This window comes from Hyaena hyaena, unplaced genomic scaffold (genome assembly GCF_003009895.1).
Source record: "Hyaena hyaena isolate Hyena2069 unplaced genomic scaffold, ASM300989v1 scaffold_317, whole genome shotgun sequence".
NCBI lineage: Eukaryota > Metazoa > Chordata > Mammalia > Carnivora > Hyaenidae > Hyaena > Hyaena hyaena.
This window is the reverse complement of record NW_024080950.1, coordinates 538,772-565,525: the sequence shown is the minus strand read 5'-3', so window position 1 is coordinate 565,525 and position 26,754 is coordinate 538,772. Positions and strand designations below refer to the sequence as shown.

The following is a 26,754-nucleotide window of genomic DNA, read 5'->3' as shown; positions in this document are numbered from 1 at the left end:
AGTGGAAATGGTGCCCCCCTTCTTAGGAAGCCAGAAGGAAGGATGTGAGAGTGGATCCATTTGTATTTATGGGGAGAGAAACAGAGGGGATTTATGGAGTTGGGGAGAGAGCTAAAGCTATGATAAACCAGAGTGGGTATATTCCCAAAACCCCAAGGATGACTTAAGAAAACCCCCCGAGAGGAAGCTGAATGACTGAACCTTCCAAATGAGAGGGTGGGACTCCACAGACCCTAGACTTAAAGACCCAGAGCCCTAGACCAGCAGCACTGTGAAGGTCCTGGCGTGGGGGTCTCTGCAGCGCGGCAATGCTGAGGCTCTTTGCACCACACTGGAAGAACAGGTTCCTGACTGGCACCCTCCTGCACTGTGGACTGCAGGGCGTGTGCTGCTGTCCTGCCCCAGGTCTGCTCAGGGCCCAGTAGTCTGACTGTCACATCTAAAGACGCTTAAGAGCTCTCCCCTGGCAAGGCACTTGGGGGTCTGATTGCCAGATTAAGCCACCTGTTACGGTAGTCTTTGAATAGAATCCAACAAAAACTGCCCCAGGAGACACATTTCTTTCCAGACAACACTGTTCCATTGTTTTCCCACCACCACTGGATTAAAATGTCCTTCTCTCAGGTGGTAGTTTATTAAAATGAGCTGCCTCTTCTTCCCTTCTTATATTCTGAAGACACAGTATTGAGAAAACAGCAGGACTGAGGCCCAAGAGTCAGGATTATCTGCCTCAGAACTCTGGAGGCAAATATTCCTACTCCGATCACAAGTGGAAACCCAAAAGAGCAACTGTGCCCCTCTGGGCACAAAGGCATAAAGTGGCTAGCCTGCCTGTGTCTCCACGTCGTAGCGCAGAGGTGACACAGAGAGGACACCACATCACACTCCATCTCTCTCGGGACAGGCACGTGTCACTGGTGTGATCCGAGTTTTGCAAACTAAGGACGAGAACACATCGATACAAGCTGAGGCACTACCTTGGAATCATATGTCTAGAACATACTTAAAAATAATCTCCACCAGCAGTTCTTAAACATTTTGGTTTCACAACACTTTTATATTTTGAAAAATCATTGAGGACATCAAAAAGTGTGTCTTGATGTGGGTTATATCTATTCGTATTCACCACATGAAATATTAAAACTGAGAAATTAAAAAAACAGGGAAAATACATTTACTAAATCAAGTCTATTACATGGTAACTAACAAATATTTTTATGAAAAATAACTACATTTTCTAAAAATAAAAAAAGTGGTGAGGAGCATGGCAGTGTTTTACATTATTTCAAACCTCTTTGATGTCTGGCTTAAGACAGGAGACCTGGATTCTCTTAAACTGCATATACATTCAATCTGTTGCCCTAAGCTATTTTGGTTGAAGTATGTAAAGAAAAAGAAGTATCAAACAGTTGGAAAGGGGGAAGTATCTTAATAGTCTTTTCAGATAGTTATGAATATTCTTTCATATTGTACCAAAATTTGACAAGTGGGATATTTTTAAAGGTTAGGTGCAATGTAGAATCTAAAACCATATCAATACCCCTTTCATATTCTTTTACACTGAAGTCCTTTGGTCTGCCTTGAACTTTGAATGGATCTTTTACTTATGCATGACATTGCAGCTCATGCATTAGTCATTTGGGAAATAGTGGTTCACTGAGTTAATATTTTTAAAAATCACTTTTATTAATATCACTACCAATCTCATCAGATAAGTCTTTATGGATTGAGATGCTATTAAGCTCTCACTGGTGGACACAAGTCTTCCAAAAGTCTAACGTTTCCTTGAAAACCTCAGTTTTATCCTTGACAACAAATACCATCAATTTTTTTTTCTTGAAACTACTTGACAAAGTCGCTTTGTGCATTTTCAGAAAAGTGATTACCAAACATGTAAATTGGAATAATCACAGTTGGTCAGTCATTCTTCCAAGTAAAAATGAGATTTACAGGAGAAGAAAGCAGGGAGTTCAGCTCACAACACAAAGCACTAAGTGCACATGGTTTTCCTGCAGACACTATCATACACTGTTAAGCAGCAAAAGTTCTTTATGCCTACTTCCCACTTCATCACACAAGACATTTTTAAGTGCATGCTTAACAACAGAGATTTAGTAAAATTAACACTTTTTAGTGCTCCATCAAGAGCAGTCTTTTTTTTTTTTTTTTACAAATAGTTTATTGTCAAATTAGTTTCCACATAATACTCAGTGCTCATCCCCACAAGTGTCCTCCTCCATGCCCATCCCCCCTCCTACCCACATCCATCAGTCCTCAGTTTTTGTCAGCATTCAAGACTCTCTCATGGTTTGCCTCTCTCTCTTTCCCCCACCATTTCCGCCCTTCTTCTCCCCCTTGTTCCTCCGTCAAGTTCCTCCTAATCCTCCTATACGTGCAAACATATGGTATTTGTCCTTCTCTGCCTGACTTATTTCGCTCAGCATAACACCCTCAAGGTCCATCCATGTTGCTACACATGGCCAGATTTCACTGTTTCTCATTGCCATGTAGTATTCCATGGTATAGATAAACCACATCTTCTTGATCCATTCATCTGTTGATGGACACTTAGGCTCTTTCCATGTTTTAGCTATTGTGGAGAGTGCTGCTATGAACATTGGGGTACATGTGCTCCTACGGCTCAGCATTTCTGTATCCCTTGGGTAAATTCCTAGCAGTGCTATTGCTGGGTCCTAGGGGAGTTCTATTGTTAGTTTCCTGAGGAACCTCCACGCTGTTTTCCAGAGGGGCTGTACATCAAGAGCAGTCTTAACTGAAACCGGCAACTTTCCTCCCTGTACTCATGTGGCAGTGAAGAACACAATTGCTGGTACAGTTTGGAGCCACCACCCGCAACTTCGCCCACTATTATTGCTGGACTAGGAGGATAATTTCAATGCAGTCAGAAACGTGGATGACATCTTCATATCAGGATGAAAACAGTTCTGACCCTGCAGACCTGCTGGAAAGATCTCCGTGGGTCCGCAGACTATACTTTGAGAACTGTTGATCTAGAAAAATTACTTCCAGATATTGTTCAAGGAAACGATAATTAGCCATATTATTAATAATAGCTGTACTCGTCAGAATAAACTAGATTATGTGGCGAAAACAAAGCCCTTAGAATCTCAGTGGTTTAAAACAAAAGCTTATTTCTCATTCACTCTACGTCACCTTGCGTGGTGGGGATGGGGGTGTTGGTACTTTGCTCACCACAGTCACTCAGGGACCCAGGCTGATGGAGCAGTTTCCACCTCAGATGTTACCAGTCACTATATTACTGGGGAAAAGAGACACTAGAAGGTCTCACCAGTGATTAAATATCTCAGCCCCAAAATGACTCAAGCCAGGTTTTTTGACAGCCTACCATTCAGGTTAGCCCCATCCAACTGCCTAGGTGTTGAGAGGTAGCAATATTTGGTGAACAAAGTTAATTACTATAGTAATAGCTAACATTTATCGAGCATTTATTAGGTGCGAGGCACTGTTCAAAGAACATGTATTACTTATTTATGCACACAACACTCCCGTGAGTTAGGTTACATGAACTCCATTCTTTGGATCAGGAAAGCAAGGCACAGTAACTTGGTCAAGGTCATACCAAATTAGGAGTAGTGCTGAGAAGGCAGATGGATTCCAGAACCCATCCCTTTAACTTTTAAGTCAAAATGCCCATAACTGTTCCCTAGTTTAGAAGAAAATGAGAAAAATAATAACTTTTACATAAAGATACACTTAAAGAATTGCCCTTTATTACAAGGTATCCTTTCTCCCTTAAAATATTAAAATTTCCTTTATGAATTGAGGGTGATAAGTAGCAGGTGTTCTTTAATTTCCTTACCAGACAAAGTCAAAGACTGGCAACCTTAAGTTAGTTCCTCCTCCTAATTAGTTTTGCTAATATTAATTGGCCAAAAATACAACAATTTGTGACCACTAGTTTTGGAGGTTTTTGTTGGTCGGCTGGTTTTAGCATTATATATTGATTCAACCAAATTTTGATCATTATGTGTTAGGTGATGTTCTAAGCTCTATTTGTCAAGCATGATACCAGACAGTTTCATGGATATTATTTCATTAAATTCCATGCAGTCCTGCTTCCTTATAGAGGAGATTACAGCATGCATCTTCTTCACCCTAAAACTAACTGAAGCAGAAAAGATCTGGAGTGTGTGGCAAGCCCCTAAAAGGCAGCTAAAGCATTTGTAGCAACAGGTGCCAGTTACTCTCTGCCGAAGTTACCAGAGAGCAAACACAAGCCCGTCAAGAAGTTTCTTGCTAAACTTAATCATCATACTTCTCTCTCTGTTAGGATCTCATACAAGATGTAGTGTTTTTCTCAGGTTAAAGACCAAAAGAGCAACACGCTGATTTCACCAGCTGGGCCCTGGAACTTGGCCATGGATGATTTCCTACAAAGGACTCTGAACACAAGCAGAGTTTATTGGCCAAGGGCCCAGGCCTTCAAGCCAAACAGCAGCTTAGTTAAAAGGGACATAGGGCTTAGACACAGGCAATCTGTTCTGAGCTCCAACACATTTATTAGTTTCCCTTGGAAAGTCTGGATGTGCAGGAGAAATACACATTGTGAACAGGTGCTGAAAAACACAGTTTTAATAAAAATTAAGCCTTGAGATATAAAAGATACTTCAAATAATGCTGCATACTGAGAATACACCTGCTGTTTTAATAAGATACCTTAACAATTTTGTGCTTACAGAGAGGAAGGAAGGAAAAGAAGGGAGGGAAAGACAGACAAATGGAGGGAAGAAAGAAGAAAAAGGTAAGATAAAATCCTCAAAATATCTTGGAGGCACATAATAGAATATTTTAATTATAAGTCTATTATACCAAATGACTATGTCTGGGCTGTCCCTTCCCTCTGGGAAGGTTAATAATAATAAATCTCATCACTGACCAAATAAGTACCAACTCTGGAAATGATCAAGACAGCAGCAATGAACTCTTGTCACCACAGGGATGAGAGGCTCTCCCTTCATTTTTAACACCAGATTCTATTTGGAAACAGCAGGTGAAAAAAAAGTTGGCAATACTAGAATACTTCTGGAGAAAAGGAGTTTATGAACATAAAAGCCATTTTAGAAAGACTCATAAACTCATTGAGTCACAGAAAATGATTTCTAACCTTCACTTCGGTTACTGATTATAACAATTTGAGGCATGCATTCAAATTCAATGTTTGTAAATCCTGGTCCCTATTTGAAATGGCCATTCAAGCTCATTGTCATTTAATAGGGAAACAAAAGAAACATTCTTTGTAGGCTTTCTACTAATAACTCTATGAAAAGTTTTCCATACTGTGTTGTCGATGGGTGTCTTCAAACATCTCTATTTCATAATTAGAGGGCTGTTTTTAGAGGGTTTAGTTAATAGTTGCAACATACAAGGTAGGGGATGTATTTGGCAGCAGCCAGGACATTCAATTAATCCTCACTGATGGATGGAAAAGCAGAGCCTCAGAGCAGTGGAGCAGTGGAGAGGGAACCACCAAGGACCCACAGTGACAGTCCACAAGATGCAAAGGAAAAGAGCAAGGGCTACAATTCTCTAGTGAGGACGGCAATGAGAAAAAGGCCTTCCTCAAAAAGTTAAAAATAGAACTACCCTATGACCTAGCAATAGCACTACTAGGAATTTACCCAAGGGATAGCGAGTGCTGATTCATAGGGCACGTGTATCCTAATGTTTATAGCAGCGCTTTCAACAATAGCCAAATTATGGAAAGAGCCTAAATGTCCATCAACTGATGAATGGATAAAGAAGATGTGGTTTATATAAACAATGGAATTCTACTTGGCAATGAGAAAGAATGAAATCATGCCATTTGCAGCAACGTGGATGGAACTGGAAGGTATTATGCTGAGTAAAATAAGTCAGTCAGAAGGACAGATATCATACGTTTTCATTCATATTTGGTTCTTGGGAAACTTAACAGTAGTCCATGGGGGAAGAGAAGGAGAAAAATAGTTACAGAGAGGGAGGGAGGCAAACCACAAGAGACTCTTAAATACAGAGAACAAAGTGAGGGTGGTTGGGGGGTGTGGGGAAGAGGGGAAAATGGGTAATGGGCATTGAGGAGGGCAGTTGTTGAGATGAGCACTGGGTGTTGTATGTAAGACAATTTCACAAATTATATGAAAGAGAAAGAAAGAAAGGAAAGAAAAGAAAGAAAGAAAGAGAAAGAGAGAGAAAGGCCTTCCTCATTAAAATCTGTGCTGAGTAATACACAGGTCTGGCAGTGGCTAAATTCCCATTTTGTGCAAGAAAGAAGAATAAACCAACTGCACCAGGAATGTACAAAGGTACTCTGACCAGCTAAAGAAGGGACAGGTGCCAGATGCCTAAAACAAGCTATTGGTGTTGACTAAGAAAAACGTATACTTAACTGCTAAACACTGGCAACATGTATAAGCTTGAGATCAATTCAATGAACTTCATCGAAAAATTACCCTTTTTATACATAGGTGGTTTCTACACTGATACAAAGTATATTAATACCATATAAAATGATACACTTCAACCACTGAAAATCAACCACTTATGATAACTATTAGATAATTGTCATTTGGCTTAAAACAATGAAGACCCTATGAGTCCTCTTAACTCACTGAAAATACACATTAAATGCATGTTGAGAAAACTGAAGCAAATGGAAGAGGTTTGGTGACTTGGTACAGCAATATCTCGCTAGCAATGGCTTAGCTCCTGGGAGCCAAGTACAGTTACAATCTTGATTTTGTTAATATCTTAAACTCTATATGGCACACTTAATTCTCACTAAGCAAAGGGAACACAATAAAATGGCAAAGAGCTGCAAAAAGGTTACTACCTCTAATGTCAGGAGCATAGCAAGGCAAGGTAATATAAGAATTGCATACACATTTAACTTAAGAGTTAATCACAGAACTCTGCTGGGTAAACTTGGGCTCTTATTCATTCCCAGACAGCACAACCTTGAAAAATTTACATCAACTCACTGTATATTGATTTGCCCAGCTACAAAATGGGAAAATATTCAAGCCTCATTTTTTTATATACTAGTTTTTTTCTGTAATTATCTGAGACAAAAATGCTCTTCAAAAGAAAATAAAATGCACATGATTTAGCCTTAAAAAGAAAGGAAATCCTGACACATGCTACAACACTGATAATCCTGAGGGCATTATGGTAAGTGAAGAAAGTCAGTCACAAAATGACAAATACAGTACAATTCTGCTTCTATGAGGCACCTGGAGTAGTTAAATTCATTGAGAGAGTACAATGGTGGTTGCCAGGGGCTGGGGGAGGGACAATGAGGAATTACTGTCTCCATGGGTACAGAGCTGCAGTTATGCAAGATGAAAAGAGTTCTGGAAACTGGCTGCACAACAATGTGAATGTGTATAATACTGCTGAGCTGTATACTTAAAATGGTTAAGATGGTAAATTTTTATGTTTTGTATTTTTATCACAATTAAAGGCTTAAAAAATAAATACGTAAAATGCACAATAAGACTAACACAGTGCCTAGCACATAGATAATCAGTTTTCAGGTACTAAGTACATGAATGAAGAAGACACCTCGTGTAAAGCAGACAAAATGTAATCTAACTGGCACACCATCACTGAAGGACCTTTAAATAGTTCCAGAAACTGACCAGAGTGGTGCAATGAGTAAGGACCCATAAATTTTGGTTGCTAATGAGTTCTCTGCTTTGCCAGCAGCCGTAGTCCTTACAGGGACCATCTACTTCTTGTGAGAATCAAACACATACATCCCATTAAGGCTGTGCAGTGATACAGGTAAGGAAAAGCAGCTTCTTGCTAGCAAGAACACCTCTGCTGTAGGACAGTAAAAGCATGCACCTGGGGAAAGGGGATGCATGTACTAGAGCCAAAGACCCTTAAATGTTCCTCTGTAGCCACCTGGATACCACTTTGCAATTTAGCAGATTACTGATCTAACCAAGGAATTTACAGTATTATAAGTATTGTGCTCCTTGACAATGTGCAAAGTTCTGTCTGCCAAAAAGCTTGGAAGATATCCATTAGTAAATCAGAAGACATTCTGATGAGTCCATTTATTCATTCACTTTAAACTTACTGATCCCCATCCCAAGCAGGGGCATTGACAGCTCTGATAAAAAGATGAACATATCTTGCTCTTCTGCTCTCCAAGTCTAGGGAAGGCAGACCACTATACAGTTAAAAAACATTCAGTGCTTACACATTGGGCAACTAAACACAGAGGAAAGAATGATCAAAAACCTTGGCGGGGGGCGCCTAGGTGGCTCAGTTCGTTGGGCAGCCGACTTTGGCTCAGGTCATGATCTCATGGTTCATGGGTTCGAGCCCCGTGTCAGGCTCTGTGCTGATAGCTAGCTCAGAGCCTGGAGTCTGTTTCAGATTCTGTGTCTCCCTCTTTCTCTGACCCTCCTCTGCTCATGCGGTCTCTCTCTCTCAGAAATAAATGAAAAACATTAAAAAAAAAACCTTGGGGGAATTGAATTGGCCTTCAAAGAAGATATTATTTTTGGACTAGGTCAGGTTTGGGAGGAGGGAAATAGGGTATATTTGAGCCAAGGCAAGGTCTTAAGAAAAAAAGGTGCATGAAAAAAATTATGTCTGAACAATGATGAAAAGACATAATGCTAGGACATATGTGTGTTTCAGAAGGGGGAGAAAAGGGATGGGTAATGACACTGGAGAGGTGTTTTTGAATCATGTTGATAATCCTGCATATTACTCCAAGTAGTCTAACTTTGTCTTGATGGCTTTAGGAAGATTACTCTTTTTTTTTTTTAATGTTTTGTTTATTTCTGAGAGAGAGAGAGAGAGAGAGAGAGAGGGGCAGCGTGAACAGGGGAGGGGTAAGAGAGAGAGGGAGACACAGAATCCGAAGACAAGCTCCAGGCTCTGAGCTGTCAGCACAGACCCTGACGTGGGGCTCCAACCCACGAACCATGAGATCATGACCTAAGCTGCAGTCGGACGCTTAACCGACTGAGCCACCCAGGCGCCCCTAGAAAGATAACTCTTATGTGGCAGGTAGACAAGAATGACTATTTAGAAAGGAGGACCATTTAAAAGGCTATTGCAATAGATTAAGCAAAAGTAGAGACAACTCAAACTAAACATGTCAGTGACGTTAAGGGTTCAGGTATGAGGCAAAGCAAAGAGGAGAGCCAAGGAAAACCGTTAGCTTATAGAACTGTCGGTTAAAAGCATTACTGGAAGGACAAAGCTAGGGGATGATCATATCAACAGCTGGAAATACATTGCATGTAAAGTTCAGCCTCCTCATTTATAAAATGAGGATAAATAACAAGTGATCCAACTGGATCTTGGAGTTGATGGGAAGATTAAATAAAAAACAAAAAGGACACAATACTATTATTTATGCCTAGATTTGTGGAAGTATGGAGGTGGAGAGAACCCAGGGCTGAAGAGAGACATCTGGGAGTTACTGGTACATTAGTTATGGCTGGTAGTGCTGAAGGTTATAAGCTTGATCATACCGGAAAATGATGTCCTATAATCCAGGACTAGACCCTGGTGCTCAGAAATATGTGGCACATGAGGCCCTGGGCTGGATGCCAGCAAAGACGACTTTGAAGGAATGATCCAAATATGGGAATCTGGAGAAAACGTTATGATGGGAAAATTATAAGCAGTAAACAGCCAGAAGTGCCTATTCTTCCTACCAGTAGGAAGGTAGGTAGGTTGAGAGTTGGAATGGGTGGGTTTAACACTTAAAAGGTCAAGAGCACCCTCAGCAAAAGCTACTCTGGTGGAAGGGAGAGGTGGAGGCTAATCATAGTTCATTTAGGAATGTTGTATTTTCATGATGTATTCTGATGTTAGGTAAGTCTGATTCAGGAAAAATTCATTTGTGTGGCTGGAGCACTGAGAATTTACTCTTTCCCAGGGGTTACAAATACAATTTTTCTTCTTTATTTAATTTGAAGAATCGAGGGCCTTGTGAATCAGATTGACAAAAAAAATTACTGCTGTCAGGATTCACTGATATATTTTTTTACAGAGAAAAGAACACTAGATTTGGAGGAAAGAGGAAAGAGACAATGCACATAAAATACAAAACACCACAAATGGAAATATGAAACTTTCTGGAAGAATGCAGTGCTAATGCTTCCAGATAATAGAAGTGAGTGTCTTTGAGACATCTGCCCATCTGCCAAAGGCCACTGAGGACAAAGATCTGCAAGCACTTTACAATATTACCACTCTTACCTTTCTTTTGATGTCAGTGAATTGTGAAAACATTAAAGACCAATAATATGACAGCTCCAGGATATAATAGTAGTGAAGATCGGTTGTAAGTGGCTGGGGATTAAAATTAAAAAAAGAAAGATTAATAGTTAATAGGAAACCAATTTGTGTCCCAAACAACTCAAGTTCAGTGCTGGAAAGTGACATGGTGACATGGTCTTATGCTTCCACAAATTATAGCCCCATTCTCTCTGTGGATCAGAGGGCTTTGAAGCATGCCTCTAATACACAGCTTGACGGCCTTAAGTTCTGTTTGATCTCCAACCAAAAAAGCGTCAATGAGTATGAACATTTGGTACCCAGTTCACTATTCACTTTACCAATAGCATTTATGGTTCCTTGCTAGAAGTACCTGTGAGATTCCTTAGGCAACCTGGAAAAAAAGCCTTTTAATACATACACATAAAGAATAACCCTGGAAAGACCTATGAGATTCCATAGTAAACAGGCAAGGGAGGTAGGTGATAGAAACTAGGGTGCTAGATGGGTCACAAAAGCAGAGTTTCAAGTTCTGTAATAATTAAGAGCTTTTTTGTTTTTAAGGAATGTTCTGTACATTGCAAATATCAAAAAAGATGACTCAAAAATATTTATTAAAAGACAGAAGGACAAGTAAGCTGCCAAAGAAACACCAGGCTAGGCCCTCAGCCAGGAAATCTGAGATCAAGTCTCAGCTCCACAACTCAGTAGGTATAAAGCTTGGACTTTAGTTTACCTATTTTAAAATGGGAGTGATACCTCATTTCAGAGGCCCAGGACCGGGGGAGGCTCAGAGAGGCAGCAGAAGTCAGGAATATCTATTTTGTTTACTGAGCTATAATGAAATGTCTTACTTTACCAGAACAAACAAAAGACCTCTGAAATGCAGTCTATCCATGCTGTCCACATTGTAGCAGTATATATGGCAACTACAATGGAAACTTTAATGCTCTGTGAACCAATAGCAGCATAACAAAGGACTTTCAAGAGAAGGTGGCATTCCCTTAACTACCAATTCTACCAGCTTTAGGCACTGACATCAAAAAACAAAAAACAAAAAACAAAAAACAAAAAACAGTTGTCTCTCCCACTGATCTTTGGCAACAAAACACATCAGGGGACAGGATACTATCCCACCAGCAATCCCAAGCTCTGAGTAACAATCAGCCATCAGTGTGTTTATCAAGCTCAGCATCACACTGGAGAGAATACATTTCCCACTGAATTGTCCTTTTAAAATTTGCAGGCATTAGCAGTAAGGGATGGGTATTCAGGTCAGACATATGGCAGAATGAAGTCTAGAAAATAGGGCACTGGCTTCAGGACCCTGGGAACCAAGGTTAAATTTTACTTTTAATGAGCTTCCCTGTACCACCATCTGGGAAAAGTCATGGTGGGCTAGGAAGGCAAGTGAGAGCACATCTAGAAACCACAGAGTTCCTAAGAGAGCATCATAATACAAAACTACCATATTCACGGAGTGCACTGCAATTGACAAAGCTTACCCACATGTTAATTTCTCTGACTCTCATAAAAATCCTATAAAATTAGCACCAGCATTTTCTAGATAGTATAGCTGATAGGAAATTGCTAGTTTAGTTAGTTCAGGTTGAAAGGCTAATCATAGGTCTTACTGCTAGTGAAGCCCCGTGTCTGCCATTCTAGAGCTTCTCACTCCCAACTTGTGCTCTTTACAGCCAACTACCCAGGCCCAACTAAAGATCACTTTCCATTATTTTAAACTTAAAATATATGCATTACATCATATATGTAATAAGTTACATATATACTCATACACAAGGAGCAGTGTGCAACAGACCACTACTCTTTCATCTAAAAATCTGTTCAATTATTTACTTAACATATATGCTAAAGACATAATAAATATGCTTCAGGAACACAATATATCTTTAAAAAAGTGCTCTTAAGGCTTGAGACTGACTCTGAACTGTAATCTCTGGATTTATGAAGCATAGCTACCCATAATGCGCTTTAATTACATGCATAATAATTACATGCTGTTTAATTTTTCCCCCACACATACAAAAAGAAAAGTAGTTGACTTTTTATTAGAATATGGAGCTTATCAAAGATGACCACTATTCCTTCAAGAGATCATGAACTATTCCTAGATTTTGGGGGCTATTACCAAATTATTCATTTGTAAGCAATGATGCCTTATCAGCAGACAACCTTGATCTGAATCTCCGTATACACAGTATTTTTCCTTCTATACTAATGATGTTTCTTATTTTTACTTTTTATTTTATTATTTTTTTAAGGGTTTATTTTATTTTAAAATCTCTATCCCCAATGTGGGACTCAAACTTATAACCCTGAGATTAAGAGTCACGTGCTCTACCTACTGAGCTAGGCAGGCACCTCAAAGTTTCTTATTTTTAAACATATCTATCTGCCAGACCCTCAAATTTTCATGTTAAATCTATAGTTTTGTCTGTGAAACAGCCTGCAGCTACATTTTGGACCACTGCCCCAACAACTAATTATCTCAGAAAAAAGCAATTCCTTAGCTCCAGCCATAAATGTGAAGCTATTTCAGACTACGTTATAAAGAGGAGTGGGTATTACATTTCATGTGACATTTGTCCCAATGTTGCTCATATGACAGAATTTACTTCATAAATACAGCTGCCACATCAACATTCAAATTAAGGTTTCTAGAAGGCTTTGATATGCTTTTTATAAATAGAATTCTAGATATACATGGATTTTTCCACTCAGTATACAATTACAGGACCCAAAGAGAGGTCTAATGACAATATCCCAAGTACTTAAGATAGTAAAACAGCAACTGAGCCTGATAATTACAATTGTGTACAATAAGTTTCGATGTTGCTTCAGTCTCCATCAGAAAACTCTGGAATGCTCAGCTTTCTCTAACCATGTCATATTGCTTGCTTACATGCTTTTCTAATATGAATGCACTACATGAAAGAGACGGAAATGCAAGCTGGAATTCCATTTCAGTGTCCTCCTAGCCATGAACTAGAAGTTTCCACCACCTTTCCCTTGCCCCTGCTGCAACATTGAGTGTAACAAAGAAGACTGCAGAGCATGCTTGCTGCCCATTAACTTTATGCACACCAAAAAGACCAAATGCCTCTAAAAAGACAACCCAAAGAACCACAAAGTCAAAAATCCAAGTTGCTTATTAGAATGTATGTCTCTTTATATCAAAATATCTAGTTGTATTGGATTCTCTTATATAACATACTCCAATTAAATTAGAAAAGACCCAGCTATGCTATTCAAATAGTAACTGATCTGAGGACCACAACACATGCTAATCTTATTGAATTCATGGACAGAGGCAAAGGTATGCAGGGATCAGGGATCTGAAATGCTCCCTTTCAGGGGTATAATTTTAATCTGTTTTGACGATGGCTTTATGTTTAGGGTAATGATACAAGCCCATTTTTCTATGCTCAAGGAAATTGTGTTTGATTTACATGTTTAGAGGCTGCTCTTAATAAGGCTGCAAAGTGGCCTGAACTCTGCTTGTCTGCGGCAGCCCGACACTTTGCCCACTTGCTGTCTAGACAGACCCTTGCTGGTGTCAGGTCTTCAGGCCCACCACAGTAATTAGAAGCAGATCGGCTGTTAGAAGCAAGAATCGTCCCAACTATTGAATCGATTGTATCTTACTCTCCAGCAAATGCACCTTCCAGCTTATTCCACTTGCTAAAGCAATTGGGCTTTGACTCTAACTTCACTGAGAACACAAACTGCTTCCCTTAACTAGGCGAAGTCCAGCACAAGCAGCAGAAGCAAGGGCAAGAGGCTAAAAAGTAAGGTGGATGCCCAGTCTGCTGGGGCCTATAACCATGAACCTGACCTAAGGTAGTACTCTCCATGTGTGAAGACCCAGATGGCAATGTCTCCTTACCTGATAGGGATAGTTGTACCAACAGTGCCTTGTATTCCACAACCAGGGGCTCTGAAAAAAAAAAAAAAAAAAAAGGACAAACACATTTTACATGTTTTGGAAATGAAGTAAGATAAGAGCTGTTTATGACAGATTCTTGCCCCCAATATTTTGGGATTTGAATAACCTATCTGTATGAGAACTGAAGGACTTAACTAGAATTAGGACTTTTTTTTTAAATAAATGAATTAAATTTTTTTCTCTTTTTAAAAATTTTTTTAATGTTTATTTATTTTGAGAGAAAATGAGAGCACGAAAGTGCGCACAGGCGGGGGGCGGGGGGAGGAAGGGCAGAGAGAGGAGAGGGAATTGCAACCATGAGTTCATGGCCTAAGCCAAAATCAAGAGTCAGATGTTAAACCGAATGAGCTACCCAAGTGCCCCTAGAATTAGGATATTAAAGCAGTTAATATTTCATTATACGTTCTCTCTGGGTAATCTTCTAAACTCAACTGGTAGTATTTCAGGTTACTTCTGGGATGAAATCCCCACTGGTGCTCTTTGTATTTTGGTTACGTAGACATCTTCCTACTATACAACCAGCCTCCAGAGCAGAGCCCTTTAGAAGCCTCCCTTGGACCAGATGCAAATCATCAATCTCACTCTTATCAATAAACAATGCTGACAGTTGGTGCAAACTGCCCTGAAACTCCTCCAACCCAATGTTACAAAGCAACATGATCAATCAATCATTTCATGCTTTGATGACCCGTGGTTAAGTAACAGGCAGGTATACTTATTTCAGTAGAACAGCCCAGACTAATTCCAGGCCTAAGGGGATTAAGCCTCACAGCACACTCCACCTCCCAATTCATGGTCAAGGTCTTTTAAAGACAAAACAATCATTCTTAATTTGGCACAATCACTTGGTTTACAACACTGTAAAATCAAACAGAACATCTAAGTGTACACACAGATTCCAAACGTTTACAGTAAGCAGGGAGAGACTGGAATAGATTTACACAGGCTGTCGAACAATCCAATGATACCAGCACAATCTTTCTCCTCTTTCTGTATTAACTTTATAATTCTTTTGTATTCTTAACCTATAGCCATCAGCATTTTGCGGCATACATCTACATATACTTAATATGCATCTGTATGTTTCTTAAGAAACACAATCTATCCTTAACCGAATCCATGTTTATGCATCTCAAAATGATAATACTGTCATTGAAAGATTAATGTTAGATATATTTGTACTGACCTAACCTCTTTCCTTACTTGTCCCAGATTCTATAACATTAAAAATGTTAGATATATTTGTACTGACCTAACCTCTTCCTTACTTGTCCCAGTGTAGCTAGTCTACACTAGGATGATATACTTGTCTTCCTGAAAGCCATAGATTCCCTGTCACCCTACCATTATCCTCGTCAACTCTGCATGGATGATGATGATGATGATGACAATGATGGTGATGATGAAGAAGAAGAAGAAGAAGATGACGACGACGACAGTGATGATAGCAGCTAATATTTGCTCAGTTATCCCTACATCCATACACTTTTTTTTTAGAGGTTTTCCTCTGTGGTCTGTTATTTATTTAACTAATTAAAAAGTTATTTAGCTCGAGACTGTGCCCACATACTTTTTTAAAAGAGTTTTTATTTTTTTTAATGTTAACTTTGAGAGAAACAGAGAGACAGAGCATGAGTGGGGGAGGGGCAGAAAGAGGGGGAGAGAGAATCCTAAGCAGGCTCCACACTGTCAGCACAGGGCCCAATGCAGGGCTCAACCCCATGAACCACGAGGTCATGAACTGAGCTGAAATCAAGAGTCGGATGCTTCACTGATTGAGCCACTCAGGCACCCCCATCCCAATACACTTCTAAAGCCTCTCACATATGAATTAATTTTGTCCTACAGTAGCTAGTAGTATTTGCTTCATTTTATACGTAGGTACAGTGAGGCCCTGAGTCTGTAAATAACTGCCCAGGTTAAATAGCTAGGCAGTCCCAGAGTAGGAAATCAAACTCAGACTCTCTGGTCTCAGACCCAAATGTGACTATTGTGCACCTTGCCTCTGAGTCTAATAAAACATCCAAACCAGGCCTCTGTTTAGAGAGCCAGATAAAAGCAAAAAGGTATTCTACGCCCTACACCATTCTCCTTTCATTAAAGCACTACTAATTCACCTTCCTTTTACCTGCTTTTGCCTTTGGCTACCTGTTCAGTGCTGTATACACCATGTAACCTCACTGCATGTAACATCCTGGTGCCTGAGTTGTATGCTCATCCGTCTCCATTTTCTCTCATCTGTAACCTTGATATTTATTACTGACCTCCCTCCCAGAGTGCTTGTGAGGATCAAATGAGACAGCATGTATAAGAATATTTTAGAAGCTTCAAAAGTTTAATATGTGGTTATCATATGATTACATAAACAATGCATGTCCATTGAGGATGATTCAGAAAATACAGAAAGTAATGAAAAATAATGTGTATTTTTATCACTATTAACATCTCATGTACAGCCCACTTTTGGTCTTTTTTTCTATATAATACAGACATAAATATAGATTTATTTTTAATAAATTAAACAAAGTACACACATAATTTTTAAAAGGGCATAACATATCAAGATCTATTTTAAAGTATAATACGAATGTTGGTTATTATCCTTTTTCTGATAAAGCTGTATATTATCTCAATAATGAGTTGAAAGTCCCTGAGGGAAAGGTATGCTTATCCCCCCAGCACCTGGATCCAAAGCTGATAGTTCAACATTCATTACTGAATGCTAATGAAAAGGAATACAGAATTAAACATAAGGCCTATGACAAACCTCACAGCATTTTCCTGAATATATCAGCCCCAAGCCCACAGGGCATATACATGCGTGCCTCTAAGATGCAGCGGAATCTCTTCCACTGGGGCCTCTCCTTCCAGTCACAGGCAGGAGAACAAGGGGCCCTGCAAACCCATTCTTTAGAGCTCTCCCTCACCTGTGAGTTTCTTGGCTTCTCTGGTTTTTTCCTAACATGCAGACTTCTCCCTCTGTGCATCGGACATATACCAACTAGACCTGTTCCCATTCTGTGCCAACTTGACTGACCTGCAGAAAGACTGAATGAGTCTGTCTCTCAGCGGGCCTTCACCCACGTGAAACAGGAACAATAGGCCTGGATATCATGAATCTCATGGAGTTACCGGGGCCCTAGCTCAGACTGCAAACTTATTTTCCAAGCATTTCAACTTTTTTTTTTTTAATTTAAAAAAAATTTAAAAAAAATTTTTTTTAAATGTTTTTATTTATTTCTAGGAGAGAGAGAGAGACAGCGTGAGCAGGGGAGGGTCAGAGAGAGAGGGAGTCACAGACTGAAACAGGCTCCAGGCTCTGAGCTGGCAGTCAGCACAGAGCCCGACGCGGGGCTCGAACCCACGAACCGCGAGATCATGACCCAACTGAAAGTCGGACACTTAACCGACTAAGCCACCCAGGCGCCCCATAAAAAATTCTTTTTAAGGTATTTATTTATTTTTGAGAGACAGAAAGAGCAGGGGTAGAGACAAGGAGACACAGAATTGGAAGTAGGCTCCAGGCTCTGAGCTTTCAGTGCAGAGCCTGATGTGGGGCTTGAACTCACAAACTGTGAGATCATGACCTGAGCTGAAGTTGGATGCTTAACTGATTTAGCCACCCAGGTGCCCCCCCACCCACAAAAAATTTTTTTAATATTTGTTTTTGAGAGGGAGAGAGACAGAGTGTAAGTGGGGACGGGCAGAGAGAGAGCGAGACACAGGATCCAAAGCAGGCTCCAGGCTCTGAGCTGTCAGCACAGAACCCGATGCGAGGCTTGAACCCACAAACTGCAAGATCATGACCTTAGTGAAGCTGGATGCTTAACAGACTGAACCACCCAGGTGCCCCTTTAATTTTTTTAAATGTTTATTTGAGACAGACAGAGACAGAGAGAGAGGGCAAGCTGGGGAGGGGCAGAGAAGGAGAGAGACACAGAATCTTAAGCAGGCTCCAGGCTCTGAGCTGTCAACACAGAGCCCAATGCAGGGCTCAAACCCACGAACTGCGATTTTATGACCTGAGTGAAGCTGGATGCTTAACAGAATTAGCCAACCCAGGCATCCCCCAAGCATTTTAAGAGTAAGTTTTTTCACACTGATGCATGCTCACATATACTTCTCCCTCTGACAACACTAGATACTAGAATCGCCTTCTGTATGCACACCACATTTTTCTAGGATCTCAGGGTTTATGTGTCTTCCAACACTACGGATCAGGTAAAACAAGTACAAATACTGTCTTTCTTAATTACAGATTAGAAAACTTAAGTCCATAAGAAGGTGATGTTCCCAATTTTTTATAGTTCAACACTAGTGTATGAATCTGAATTAGTTGCTTATAATTTAATGTATTACGTATAACTCCTTTTATTTGAATTGATACCATTAAGCTATCTTTTCCTTAAAATTTATTTCCTTTTATAAACTTTTCCATTTTCTACATTTCTAAGTGTCTTTTTCAGGATCATTTACACATTTATTTGATATCAAAATCTGTATATTCCATCACATGAATTAAAGGATAACTACATAATTCAAAGCAGAAAAAATTGAAATATTTAGATGTTAAGAACACTGGTGGATTAAAAAAAAAGACACTGAAAACCCTCGGTTTAGAATGGCAGACCTAGCATCTTCCTAAATAGTAAGTTCTGTGCTTAGAATAGTGCATGGCAATTTAAGCACATTTCCCAAAAACAGACAAGCCTTTTTCACATGGCATCACAATATCAAGTCATGTTGTCAAGATTGGAGAGTCTAATACAAAACTAATAGACAACCGACGGAATGGGAAAAGATAGTTGCAAATGACATATCAGATAAAGGGCTAGTATCCAAAATCTATAAGGAACTCACCAAACTCCACACCCGAAAAACAAATAATCCAGTGAAGAAATAGGTATAAGATATGAACAGACACTGCTCCAAAGAAGACATCCAGATGGCCAACAGACACATGAAACGATGCTCAGCGTCCTTCATCATCAGGGAAATACAAATCAAAACCACACTGATACACCACCTCATGCCAGTCAGAGTGGCTAAAATGAACAAATCAGGAGACTATAGATGCTGGCAAGAATGTGGAGAAATGGGCACCCTCCTATGCTGCTAGTGGGAATTCAGCCCCCGGTGCAGCCCCTCTGGAAAACTGTGGAGGTTCCTCAAAAAATTAACAATAGAACTCCCCTATGACCTAGCAATAGCACTGCTAGGAATTTACCCAAGGGATACAGAGATGCTGATGCATAGGAGCACATGGACCCCAATGTTCATAGCAGCACTCTCCACAACAGCCAAAACATGGAAAGAGCCTAAGTGTCCATCAACAGACGAATGGATCAAGAAGATGTGGTTTATCTATACAATGGAATACTACATGGCAATGAGAAATAATGAAATTTGGCCATTTGTAGCAACATGGATGGATCTTGAGGGTGTTATGCTGAGCTAAATAAGTCAGGCAGAGAAGGACAAATACCATATGTTTGCACATATAGGAGGATTAGGAGGAACTTAATGGAGGACCATGAAGGAGAAGAAGGGTAAAAATAGTTGGGGAGAGGGAGAGTGGCAAACCATTTTTAACAAGCTTCAGGCAGTGCAGATGCTAATGGGCCTTGGACCACATTTGAAGAGTAAGGTGGGAGGGGTGCCAACCATCTTCCTGACATTTACCATGTGCATGGCACCTTGCTAAGCCCTTTGTTCCAGTATTTTACAATTTAATGTTGGATGGATGAATTAATGGATTCTTTCTAGTGTTTATAATAACCCTTTGAGTCAAAAATTGCCAGTGAAACAAAATTTAGCTAGAGACATTACTTCTCAACCAACCTCCCTGTCTGATATAAGGATACATCTAAGCTCTGGTGGTAGGGATATGAGCAGAATTTACATATGCCACTTCACGATGGTATCCCTAAAAGTTCATGGGCACATGTTCCTCTCACCCTTTCTCCATTCTTACTGGAGGGAGATCATGAAAATTGGAGCAGCCACATGGGACTCTGAGATCTGTTTCTGTTGAGTAACCAGCCCCAGTCTGCTTACCTCTGGATTATATGTGAGAGATGGACAAATTTCTATCATTTTTCTCATATCTAAGCTACTGGGTTGTCTTTAAAAAATATATACAAACACATACATACATACACTAGCATAGCCTGTCTTCTTACTAATATATGCATCAAGGCAAGTATTGTTAATTATTTTATAGACAAATAGGCAAGATCAAAGAGGTATCATAATTAATTGAAGACTACTCAGCTGATGGGTAAAAAAATTCAAGAGCCATCTAGATCCTTCCACTTCACCTTCCTTGTGGCTGGTACCTTGGGTACCAAGAATGGGTAAAGAAAGAGAAACACTATGGGCATTTGGAATTGACTACCCAAAATGAGTTATTACATTACAAAATTGAATTTCAGGTTAGAAAGGACCTTCAAATCCTGGTTAATCAACAAAAGAACCCACATGTAAAGATAGGTATTCAGGCCTCTGGCTTTTCAAAAACAGCTCCATGTTTATCAATCACTGAAAAGATCTCTAAGGCATACTTCCTGCTTTTTTTTTTTCCAACAGAAATTATGTCAATTTTTGTTTGTTTTGGAATCTGTTATGAACTGAATTCCCCTCCCCTCCTCAAATACATATGTTGAAGCCCTAAATATCCAAGGTGACTGTATCTGGAGATAGGGCCTTTAAGAGGTAATTAAGGTTGAATGAGATCATGAGTTTAAGATCATAATCCTATAATGAAAGGCATGGAGGCCTCATAAGAAGAAGAGGTGAGATCTCGCTCTTTCTCTTTCTCTCTCTCTTTTCCCACATGCTCAGAAGAAAAGCTATGTCAGGATAGCAGTGAGAAGATGGCTATAGGGAAGACAGGCAAGCCAGGAAGAGAGCCAACCAGAAACCTAACCCTGCTAGACCTCAGTCTGGAACTTCCAGCCTTCAGAAGCATGAGAAATACATATCTATTATTGAAGTTACCCAGTCTATGGTATTCTGTTATGACAGACACAGCTAACACAGCATCTTAAGACAATTTTTGTTTTAAATGTTTTATTTATTTCTAGGAGAGAGAGAGAGAGACAGCGTGAGCAGTGGAGGGTCAGAGAGAGAGGAAGTCACAGACTGAAACAGGCTCCAGGCTCTGAGCAGTCAGCACAGAGCCCGACGCGGGGCTCGAACCCACAAACCGTGATATCATGACCTAAGCGAAAGTCGGATGCTTAACCGACTAAGCCACCCAGGTGCCCCAAGACAATTTTTAATAAATGTGCTTCATAGCTATTAAACTCCACATCAACTGATTTCAATTTAAGGAGACTTACAAAACATCTGAACAAAACTCAGGCAGACCATAATGTTGTGGATAAGAAATGACGTCTAACACTCTCAGTCTAAACCATAGTGTATAATGGGATTTTTCATTGTATTACACACATCTACTCTCATGCGCATTGCGTGAGACACAACTCCGTGGCAAGTGCATCCATCAATAACACGGTGTCCCACGAAAGGCTTCTGTGGCTCTTCTTCCCCTAAGCACATCTAACCCCAGCACCAGGATGGAGGTCAGAAGTGCTGTGGGCAAGCATCCTATAGTCAATATTTGCGTTTTGACGTTATGCATGAAACTTATGTATACTTATGATTTTTTGTTTTAAAGGGAAAAGTAGAGAAGCCTTTTTAAGTGTCAGGAAATGTGTTCTTTTATCAGGTCTCTTCTTTTATCAGCTGTTCTTTAGAGGCTTCATCATGAACAGAATTAACAAAAATAGATAAGATCTGATCATTTTACTTTACCATCTGGAATAAGATAGGTTTGATCTCATTTTTGTTTTAGTTTTTTAAAGTTCCATTTGACTGGCGCCTGGGTGGCTCAGTCGGTTAAGCATCTGACTTCAGCTCAAGTTGTGATCTCGCAGTTTGTGAGTTCAAGCCTCACATCGGGCTCTGTGCTGGCAGCTCGGAGCCTGGAGCCTGTTTCAGATTCTGTGTCTCCCTCTCTCTCTGCCCCTCCCCAACTCACACTGTGTTTCTCTCTCTCAAAAATAAATAAACATTAAAAACATTTTTAAAGTTCCATTTGACATATTTCTTAAAAATAATAATTAAAAATACCCCACCAATTCTACTTATGCCACCTATTGTGAGGATGGATCAATCATCAAAAATCAAGGAGGCTTTGTTCAAGCTCATAGAACAGACAACCCTAAGAGTGAACCCTAATATAAACTATGGACTTTGGGTGATTATGATGTGTCTAGGTAGGCTGATTAATTATAATACATGGATTGCTCTGGGGGGAGAATCATGGGACAGACTATGCATGTGTAGAGGCCAGGGGTAGTTTGAAATCTCTGGATCTGCTCCTCAGTCTTATTGTGAACAAAAACTGCTCTAAAAATAACTGAAATCTTAAAAAAAATCAAGTCAGGTAGGTTAGCTCAGATCACTCATGCGTATCATGTCACTATAAGCCTAAAGGAACACTAGAGTTTGAAGCAAAAGACCAGAGAAAAGAATACCTCATTAACCAGGCAAGTGTTAAATGTTTAATGTAAATATAAATATACACACACACACAGTCTTTTTTCCCCAGGAACCAGTAGGTACCTGTAGCTGAATGTATAGCAGTTTATTTCAATTCAGAATTATTTTGATTAAACAAATGAATATGAACCACACAAAGTATTAAAGAAATTTTGTCGCTTTATCAAAGATGAGAAAGGTGTGTGTGGGTCTTCACCCAAGGATAGAATCTTAGAGGCAAAATTTCATCTTTTCACTGTTTCTATCCAAACCCCTAGATGGCTTTCACAAAGCCCAGGTGAGACAACTAAGAGTCAAGGAATATAGTCTAGTAGACATGCTGGCCTCCCTATAGTTGAAGTATCAAATATACAAAGCCTGGATTGTGTTTTAAAATACCAGAAACCTAGAGGTGCCTGGATGGCTCAAGTTGGTTAAGTGTCATGATTTCGTGGTTCAAGTGTTTGAGCCCCACTCTGTGCTGACACCTCAGAGCCTGGAGCCTGCTTTGGATTCTGTCTCCGTCTCTCTCTGCCCCTTCCCCCACTCATACTCTGTCTCTCACTCTCTCAAAATAAATAAACATTAAAAAAATTAAAAAATAAAAATAATATACCAGAATCCTAGATTCCTGAAGTACATTGAAACTAATTTCACTGAAAATATCCTGAAAACGCTTTCACTGAGTGACACTTAAACCTTATACCTTTGGCTTATACTGAGGACTTATTGTAAGAAATAAACACAAAAAAAGTGCTTACATATCTGTAATGAATTTAGAGGAGAAAGGTTACTACTAGGTCACCCTAAGTTGAATATGTAAATTCCACAACATTGTTCCTTTAAAATTTAGTCCAAGGGGAAAAAAACTCCTTCCTTTCTGTGAATGCTTAGCATGTTTCCTCTTACCAAATGAGAATTACATTATCTTTTTAATATCTTTTTACTTTGATTTGGGGAAGCTGAGATTTAATTCTAAAGCTCAGTCACAGCAACTATGATTGTCCCATAAACATCTTTGCTTATTTTTCCTTTTATGTGTAACTTTGATGTTATTATCTATATTAATAATAATTAAAATGTTACAATCCTATTTTGAAAAATTCAATTGTATGATTTAAATGAATTAATATAAAATAAAATCTATTCAAAATGATAAGCTACAGTTTTAATTTAATGCACATTGTAAAATAACTCAGTGCAAAGAAATAGGTCATGCTTTGTGAGTGTAAATACTGATAAATAAATTGTGTTTGAAATGAAAAGAATGAAGCCAGAAGTTTCTCAGCCTGATCAGTGGTGAACAGTCTAGAAAGGGTGCTCTCCAGGATGCAAGATGCACCCTTTCCTCCTTTCCTGGGTCAGTATATATGTGGCTATAAGTTTGCAAAGCAGAGTGGGTGACCCTTTCATAAAGGCCCCTCGCATCTGCATTAGCTTTGAAAGCCCTTATGATGCGCAAATGTAATTTGGACTTGACTTCATGTCATTATATAAAGATAGCAGCTTTTAATATTGATCGGCTTTAAAAAAGATACTGGTCTTCAAGACCTGGTCAACCATGTGTCTTCAGCACATTCAGCAATCAATTTAGAAGGTAATTTGCAGATCTGCCTGGCATACATAAATAGAAGGATTTCCTTGGAGACGAGACCTGAGGTCACCGCATCTCCATGAGGATTTAATCACAGAAACAAAGAGAAGAGCAATATGAGTACCACTTCAATGCCTTCTAAATTCTTCCAGCCAGTAGTTCACAACTTTTTCTGCCTCTTGTCAGCTGAGATTCCCCCCCTCCCCCCCACAGTAACTATGGCTATAATTCTCAAGAATGGGAAACAGGAAGCTTTAAAAAAGCCATCTATCCCATGTATTTGGATATAGACCTCTCCCCCTGTATGCGGTAATAATGACTACAAAGCAGAATGGACTGATTAATTCCAGGTTAGGAAAAGAAATCAAGAATACAGAAACCCTACAATGATGTAAATATTTCATATAATGCTTCAAGTTTAATGCATGCATCTCTTTAGAGCCAAAATAAATGGCAGGAAGTTTTTAAAAAAAAGAATACAGAAACCAGACTAAGGAAAGAGAAGATAAAAGAAAATGAGGTGGAAAGACCCAGATGGAAGGGAAAATGGTGAAAATGTCCACACTGTGGGACAGGCCAGCATACAGTTTGGGAATGCGGCCAAAGAGAGTGGCTACCAAGAAGCATAAAATCAGTCAAATGATAACGCAGAGAAACAATTTATAACATACAGCAAAGGTTAGTATCTTAATACTAATTAAGGAGTCAGCAGTATATAAGGAAACTAACACTTTAAAAATAGGAATGACTTTCCTAAAAAGTAATTTGGTCTTAAAATCAGCATATTCTTTGACTCAGCTTTTATTGAAAAAAATTAATTAGATCCATATTAAAGGCATTTGTACATGGATTTCCAGTATAATTCTTTTTCTAGAAATGAGCAATTGAAATAAATCCAATTGTTCAATAATATGAAGTTGGTATGGTCTTAGTAAGGATTTTGTGGCAACAGACCAAGATGAGGATGTGGGTTGGGGATGTATGAGAGGTGATCCCAGAAAACAGAACTGGGCAAGTGGAGAAGGTGAGATAGATGATGGAAAACATCCAGTACAGGGTCAGGCAACTGCATCTCAATTCCACCGGGAATGTCAGCAGAATGTAGAGAGTACATATCTCATAACTCTCCAAATGTTGGGGGTGGGGGGCGGGCTGGGACATGTATCCATCAACTCTCATTCCCCACTCCTTGAGCTTTCAGTATTAACTCTTTCATACTTCTAGGTTGTACTGCCTGTGTCTAAAAGACCTTTGCAGCTTTGGGGAAAGTAAATCAGATAAGGCATGGCTTGCATGGAACACTGTTAAAGGGGGAACGGAACTGTGTTCCACAGCTGTGCTAATATCAGATGAGCTAAGGGAATGTAACAGGCGTATTCATATTTGTAGTTAAAATTAGATTTCAAGCAGAATATACAGTGTACTGTATGCTTAAAGTAGATATATATTTAGACACAGAGACAAACACACACATACATACATGCCACATGTCTGGCAGGATATTTACCAAAATTACTTACTGATTACCTCTGAGAAATGATTATCTCAGATAATTTTTACTTTTGTTTTTAATGTTTGTATATCAGTACTAAATACACAAGTAATTGTAGCTATATTTTTTTCTGTGACGAATAGGTTTTATTTGAATAATGAAAAGTAGCCAAGTCCATGTACTTTTTTAAAAAGTTTATTTATCTATTTTGAGAGAGTGAGAGAGGGAAAGAAAAAGTAGACTGAGAAGAGAGACTCCCAAGTAGACTTCACACTGTCAGCGTAGAGCCTGATGCGAGGCTCGAACTCATGAATCACAAGATCATGACCTGAACTGAAATCCAGAGTTGGATGCTTCACCAACTGAGCCACCCAGCAACCCCCAAGTCCATATACTTCTAATAGGTCTCATTAAAAAACAAACAAACAAACAAAAAAACCCCCATAACCATGCACACTTTTTGCTCTATATTGACAAGTATTAGTAGCATAGAAATATATTACCATCCTGAAGTTATTCAGAAATTCTAATTAACTTGAAACTAAAACCTAGTATACAAAATAGCTGCCGTCAGAGTATTACATGTGTCAGTGATATTTTGAGTGTTAACAAATTATTAATAATTATATATTCTCAAGAGAGTGTAGAATGAGGAAAATAATGAGATGAGCAAATAATATAGAATAGGGGTGCCTGGGTGGCTCAGTTAGTTGAGTGTCCGACTTTGGCTCAGGTCATGATTTCGCAGTTGGTGAGTTCGAGCCCTGCATCAGGCTCTGTACTGACAGCTGGGGGCCTGGAGCCTGCTTCAGATTCTGTGTGTGTCTACTTCTCTCTCTGCTCCTCCCACACTCATGCTCTGTCTCCCTTTCTCTCAAAAATAAA

General features: G+C 39.4%; 1 protein-coding gene across 2 annotated transcripts in view; it reads right to left on the bottom strand.

Moving 5' to 3' along the window:
* CERS6 (ceramide synthase 6) overlaps nucleotides 1-26,754 on the bottom strand; it is a 321,027-nt gene that overhangs the window by 63,364 nt on the left and 230,909 nt on the right. For both annotated transcript variants that reach the window (XM_039248790.1, XM_039248791.1), the window contains exons 5-6: nucleotides 14,177-14,227; nucleotides 10,252-10,344 (exon numbers count right to left, since the gene is read on the bottom strand). In XM_039248790.1, coding sequence (XP_039104721.1) covers nucleotides 10,252-10,344; nucleotides 14,177-14,227 — 144 coding nt within the window. The remainder of the gene's footprint in view (nucleotides 1-10,251; nucleotides 10,345-14,176; nucleotides 14,228-26,754) is intronic.